The sequence below is a fragment of the Botrytis deweyae genome (genome assembly GCF_014898535.1).
Source record: "Botrytis deweyae strain B1 chromosome Unknown BDEW_023, whole genome shotgun sequence".
In the NCBI taxonomy this organism is placed as follows: domain Eukaryota; kingdom Fungi; phylum Ascomycota; class Leotiomycetes; order Helotiales; family Sclerotiniaceae; genus Botrytis; species Botrytis deweyae.
In genome coordinates this window covers 250,836-257,935 of record NW_024066230.1, presented here as the reverse complement: position 1 = coordinate 257,935, position 7,100 = coordinate 250,836, and the positions used below count along the sequence as shown (strand labels likewise).

The 7,100-nt window shown below is 44.9% G+C and overlaps 1 protein-coding gene across 1 annotated transcript; it reads right to left on the bottom strand.

Moving 5' to 3' along the window:
- On the bottom strand, positions 1–3,096 carry EAE98_008634 (uncharacterized protein; the record flags this gene model as incomplete). Its single annotated transcript, XM_038956257.1, has 6 exons — positions 1–386; positions 435–990; positions 1,042–1,320; positions 1,370–2,751; positions 2,803–2,998; positions 3,052–3,096. 6 exons carry the CDS (start codon positions 3,094–3,096, stop codon positions 1–3), a joined length of 2,844 nt encoding a protein of 947 aa, XP_038807338.1.
- Between the last annotated feature and the right edge of the window lie 4,004 nt (positions 3,097–7,100).

Genomic DNA, 7,100 nt, shown 5'->3' with positions numbered 1-7,100 from the left:
TTAAACACCACTGATAACGACTTCAGGGCAAGACTTTTCGTTGACAGCAACAGTTGTCTTGTCTGAAGATGTACTATCGGCTGGATCGTCAATAGTACTGACGTTGGCGCTAGGGATGCTGCTGCTTTGGGGACTGTTTTGTCCATTCGTAAGCAGAGGAGTTGGGGCACTCGAATTCGACTCCATTGATTGTGTGATAGTACCAGATGTTGGACCAGTTGACGATGTAGTATATGATTGCTGCGAGTCATCTTGACCGTAGATCAACTTTTCAATGGCAGCAATTTGTTTACCATAATTATATTTCTTGAGAGCCAAGAGTTGTGGCTTCAAGTCTTCGACAAATGCATTTCTTTCGGCACCTTTCAATTGCCCAAGAAGTTTTTCTGTTGAGATTAGCATAGTGAAGTCCAATTGAGAATGGCTTGACTTACGAATGACATAGTTGCCGTATTGATCTTTCATCATCAATTGCAAAGGACTTGTACCATCACTATGAAGAGCTGTTAACAGAGAGACAATAGTGTGTCTCTGCTCATCCGTGCCAAATTGTATACTCTTCTCCACAACGTTCGAGGCGAACTTGTGCTTGGATAGTGTCAAAAGCTGTGCCGTGACAATCTTGACAATCTTAGCACGATCTTCAGGCTTTCCATGCTGTATAACATGTTGAGTAACATAATTGCCGTATTGATCGGTAATCAAGTTCGATGCACATTGATGTAATTCCTCGAGTACTCGTTCTTGATCGCGAGGTTGGCAGTATTCCAAGATACGCTGAATCACTCGGCATCCATAAGGATGAGTTGCGAGAACGTGGACTTGGCCCCGGAATGCTTCAATGACAAATTGAATATGTTCCGTTGGAACACGCTCAATAGCCTTTTGGACAACGTGGTTGCCGTTCTGATCTTTGACACACTTGAGGACATCTGCCTCAAGCTCCTTGACTAGTTCAGCTTGTTGATCGGCAAGTACATGTTCGAGGGCCTTTCAAATTGTTAGTACAGGTGGTGTGTAATGTTCAAAGCCAAAACTAACCTTTTGCACAACTCTGCAGCCATACATCTGCATCGAGAGTTCCATTACATGGTTCTTCATTTGTTCAGCCAGCACCCGTTTTTGTACTTGATTGCCGTGCTCAAACAGCTTCTGGATGACATAATTTCCAAAAACATCAGTCATTAACTGTAACGCATTGGGTTGAATCTCTCGGAAAAGTTGCTCTTTCTCGTCACTGTTAGCTGTCTCCAACTTTTGCTGAATGAATCGTGACCCATGCTGATCTCCACTGAATTCTACGACATGTTGATAGATGTCCTAGTTTCGGTTAGTGATTGTAGAAATTGCGATGCGGGAGAATACATACCTTCAACTCGTATCTTTTGTTGGATTTGGCATTTGAGCGAAATTCTTCCAAGAGTACGCTTCTAACTCCAAGCCCAACATCTTGATCCTTGGCTGGGCGAGTGGGTATGTTTTGTGCCGGGTAAGGGGGTAATGGCATAGGATAACCATATGGTGCTACGTTCGTTTGTCTGAAATTTGGGGGCGGGTAATCGTACAAATGTGGCGGATACTGGCTTTGGAAATTACCACTGCTGTAAAGGTATGCTTGATGTTGAGAGTACTGGACGTGTTGAAGTCTACGGTCTAGTTCACTTGGGCCTTGAGGTATTCTCGGACCTGCCCTTGAGCTTGGTCGGTAAATTTGTTCAGGTCCTGTCGGAGGAGTGCCGGAATAGTATTTAGGACTATTGAGGCCACGACGGTAGTCGCTTGACGCAGGAGAGACAGAACCCCGATCAAATCTGGGCCCTTTGGTGAGATAGCCTTGGTCTGCGAAAGGTGCTTGGTTTGAGAAATGATCATAATTGTTGACCTTGGGACCGCTTGACCCATCATTCCACATGGCTGAACTACCATTAACCTGGAAAGCTTGAGGATTAAAGTTCTGATTCGTTGGAGAATATGAAGAACTCATAACGTTGCCGATCTGAGATGCGCTGGCTTGATCAATATCGTTGTTCAAGCCAAGTCCTGCAAGCTTCTCTCGTAAATCGACTTCCGTCTGCGTGATATGGTCACCATATCTCGATGAATTGGGTTGTGCAAACGAGCCCGAAATTGTCGAGAAAGAAGGACGGTGGGAGTGGATTGAGTTGCTAGGAGTATGGCCACCAATGGAGCCAAAGCTTGCATTTCCGTTGCCAAACGATAGATTGTTGAGGCCAACCTCTGAGGTTCTGGAGGGTGGCATACTTCCATCCCTTGAAGCCGAGCCTATACCAAGGAAGCCTCCGTTTTGAGAGGTTAGTTGATCCACTCTGAAGGCCCTGGATGAAACATCAATATCATATGCACCATCTTGATTAGACGAGAATTGGGAGGAATTTTCCTTGTCGTCGTTGAATCCAAAGGAAGGCTTGCGCGAAAATTTGAAACTTCCAGAGGAGGGATCCAAACTACTCTTCTGCTGTGGTCGACCGAAACTAGCTCCTTGTCCAATCGCAGGTCTTGATTGTTGGTATGGTTGCAACTCGTGCAGACTTTGTGGTGTTTGTGACGGAATATTGTTGCGGACGTGAGAAGGAGAAGTACTTCCGCTATGCGAGGACTGCAATGTTGGAGATGTTGTATCTGGAGGATTCCAAGGCCCATTTGCACGAGCACCCCAAGGGTCGGCTTCTGAAGATGCTGCTAAGGCACCCGAACCACTGGGGGCATCGGAGAAGTTTTCATTATCTGCTGCTAGACCGTCATCAGTGAATGTAGAAGTTCGGATTTCGCTTGCATAAATACCTCGAGAGCGCGAGGCATCTCGCTTCGTATTGGCAAAACCACTCCCGATTGTGTTACTACCCCAGATTCCACTCGAAGGCTGCCATGTACCACCATTTCCAAAAGTTTGGCCAAGCGTTGAGCTTTGCGACGTTCTGTCATCGCTATTGTGCCTGCCTGGGGCAGTGGGGAAATCTCCAAATCGAGTAGGCCGTTGCTAAGTTCAAATATTAATTGTGAATATAGTTTTGAGAAGATTGGGGTACTCACTGCATTCATGGCACCTGCAGGTCTGTTGGCGGCAGCCGAGGACATTATTGAAGATGGATTGAAAATTCGGTATGTACGTGGGAGTTTCTGGACGAGGGAAAAAACAGGACGAAAATATGTCGAAAGGAGTCGATATGTTTGATGGCAGATTACTTGAACCAAAGAATAGTCTTTCTATGAGGTATTTGACAGGTTGTAGATCTATATGACTGTGGAAATTTGGAAATGTCAGCATATGCCGTGCGGTAAGGCTGAGGTCCGGTTTTAAGCTGAGTTGCAAGGACAAATCTTACCAGTGCAAGAAGTCGGAATATGTAATCGACAGTAGGTGAAGGCTCATTTACAAAAGAAGGATGTGCGGAAAGTTGGAGTTCATGAGGAATCGAGCATCGAGGGAGGGGAGAGAGGGATATATTGAAGTATGAAGGGTAGGGCAAAGGTCGCGCGACACAATCCCTTCGTTTGTCATATGCAACGTCAAGAAGCGCGCTTTTCTGTGTCGAGGTAGGCACCCGCGCAGCAGTAGCCAGAATGAAATATAAGATTAATATTTTGCAGTAAAATTGCCTTTTCCTTGTGTGATTTGTCTTGCTTTGATCGAGTCTATGTCCCGTTTTGGGTTGGGAATTCGTTGGTTTTGACGCGGGAGGGACGCCTGGGGAAGCAAGGGGAAAATCGTCAGGAACGTAAAGTTTTCGGTGGATTTTTTGGTGGAGAATCGAATCGAGGGTCCGGATTGCAGTTTGTGTCAGGAAACGAGCGGTTAGTCCCTGTTCCACGACGTCGATGATCAAGGGAAAGGAAGATAAATAGGTTGCACTGTCGAAGTGGAATTCTTGATCGTTCTTCGTTGTGTGGCAGTAAGTAGTATGGCAGTAGTAGTATGGCAGTAAGTGGTATGTACCTAGTCTGGCAGCACACTTTATGTTTCCAGGTAATCTTTGGGGGCGTAGGTTCGACCAGGGGTTGTGGGGAAAGGGTTTGTAATGTTGGTAGGGCAGAGAGAGGGTAATCAATGAGATCAAATGAGGTAAGGTTTTCCCGATTCCTGTCTGGGATGAACAAATAAAGTTGAATGTTTGATTTACGATAGCGTGGGGGGAAGGGGGAAGTGTATCAAAAGAAGAAGGAATTTTCGCAGAGAATTCTTGACCAAAGTAGAGATGGAAGGGAGTGTGAGGGAGAGGGAGAGGGAGAGGGCGAGGGCGAGGGAGAGGGAGATGTTTGAGGAAGAGGGAGATGTTTGAGGAAGAAGGCGAGGGTTGAGGTAGAAGGCGAGGAAGAAGGCGAGGCACTCTAAAGAGTGAGAGTGGGAGAGAGAGAAAGAGAAACGAGAGGTGTAAAGCTGTACGATCGTTTAAGATAGATTATTCCATGAGATCGATGGGTACACTTTCCTCTCCATTGACTAGGGACATCTAACCTTGAGCCATTTTTAGTTTTTATTTCTTTTGCAGGGAAAGATCCAATTGGATGAGATGGATCTGGAGATGGGGTTGGAGGGAGGGGAGACTTCTAGAGCTGGGACTGGAACTAGCACCCAGGTAGTATTTCTGTAACCACCAGGAGACCGTGAATCTGATTGAAAGGATCGTGTCGGACAGGGTAATGTGGCTTTTTCGATCACATTTTGCTTTATTCTGTTGCTGTTGTTGTTGTTGTTGTTGGTGGTGTTGTTGTTGCTGTTGCTGTTACTACTACTACTACTATTATATTACTATTGCTATTGCTATTGCTATTGTCATTGTCATTGTCATCATGGAAATGGTTGCTTGCTTGCTTGGAACCTCATGCCTCACCTGTACCTAGTCTCTCTCATACTCTCGTAACCTTACCAACCTCAACTATACTATCACTTCCTCCATCTTATCACATATTAATCCAATACTAGGTATTCTCTTCAGAGTACGGAGCTGGCCCACAGAATGACTTTGTCCCTCCAGTTGGCGTTTGACATATGCCAATGAGGTGAAACTTATATGGGAACCATTCCCTACTAAAGCGACTAGAATCGACGAAGATCAATCAAGTCCATGGAAGTGGAAAAGCATCTTCGGTGATATGACTAAAAGCCCAAGTACCTGCATTTCAGCAATACTCAGTCATCTTGCAATCGATCCCAGAGAACAACTCGTCTTTACTCGGTGAAAGGCATTCGATTGTTGAAGACAGCTCCGTCCATTATCATTGCACCACGATCGCTATCTCCTACTTGGCCACCATCTCTGAATCTCCCAGATTCATCATATATCAACACAAATGGTAGTAAATGCATGGTCTCTGACTCTCACCGGGTTTCCCCTCGCTTCGAAATAAATATAAATAGAGATGTAATTAATATATTATCTATTATCTATCGTACAGAACAAAGACCACCCCCCCAGAAGCACAGACAAATCGATCTATGGACCTTGAAAAGTCCTGATTTGAGATTTGATAGGAACGGAGGATTCTTTTAGCCTTTACAATGCTTCCACAAATTCTCAAGATTCCAGAGCTTCCGGTTCGTTCAAGCTTTTCCTAGAACCTACACCACTCCGTCCGTCGTACGTACCAATGGGAGCCTGTGAGCCTGTGTGATGAGCGGGCCACAATCATATGTAATTATCACAAATTGAGAATGTATTTCTACCTAGTGTCATATTTCATTACTTTTGAAGACGCTTCCAAGTTCCATTGTTTGGGAAATCGGAAAGAAGCAAAGTTATTCGATTTCCAATGCACTTTGGTAGATCTCGGATAAGGAATCAAAACCCCCTTCATTGCTGTGTTCTTCATCATCCTCATCCCAACAGTTTGAAAAGTGTTCTGGTTGGAATGTAATCAATCAACCATACCTATATAAAGTATATTCTTATCTCGTCCTCTCATTCCTGGGCGAGAATCTCCTCCATGTTTGTCAATTCCCGGGGCTGATTTATTGGGGCCCCCAGGAATGCAAGTGGGAAATGTCAGCTAAATTACCTAGTATGTACGCCGACCGCCTCAATCTGGCCAAATGCGGCAGGAATTCATTCCAATTTACGAAATTCAGCACGACGCCATTGCCCATGAGTTATTCAGACGGCCTCGCCATTCGTTCTCATCTTCCAGTCAGATGGAATCTACACTGCTTCAGCAAGCCTCATCAATTCGAATCTATGAGGAGTGTGAATAATTTCATTAACATGCTTTGCATCTGCATTCTTAACATTCTACATCACTCAATGATGATTCGTCGAGAAGACTACATTACGCTGATGTTTCATCCGGGGAACACATTGGACGCCATCCCTTCGCATGAATAATCGGGTGTCATCACTATGCTATACAAAGATCCATCTCTAGTTTCTTGTTCTTTCTGATCCCCTCCGTCAGTGAGAAGTAATCATTCTCGTACTCACTTGTCACAATACCATGACCCAGAGATCTTACAAAGACTTACGATGATATCAAATATCTACTACGAGATCTGTTTCTAGAAGATCAGCGGATTCATTTCATTGCCGCCATCCAACCCCAACACGCTAATGTTGCTCGAGGTCTATCAACGGGAAGTAGCATAAGTACATAACACAGACACCAGTATATTGATAAATGTACCGTGGCACTTGATTCCTTCGCATGACAATCAATGCCAACGATGAAGCTACTCGCTCGTGGCGTTCATGGGACAACGTAAAAATCCAGAATAGTATCTGTCAAGGCTTGAAGCCTTTCATGTCGTTGTGTCGGGCAAGCTTCCTCATATGGGGGTCATCAACCAACGAATAAGCTTCGCATCACTACACATAGACCCTTCTGCGAGTAGATCGCCTTCTTGCATATTCCAAAGCCTTTTCTTTCATCTTGAGGGAAATCATCAGCCACGTCGAAACAGCAAAGGCGCATTCATACCTCTGCAGATCTATGTATCCCCATCCAACAAATCTGTTCCATTCGACTGGTCATCCCGCTACCTTTTTACGATAGATACCGAAGCCGTAGGAGATCGGATCTATTTCATCTGCATCACCGTTTTCTGGCTTTGGGTCTGGTCTGTGTGAGGAAAACCAAGCAAGGAAAGAAAC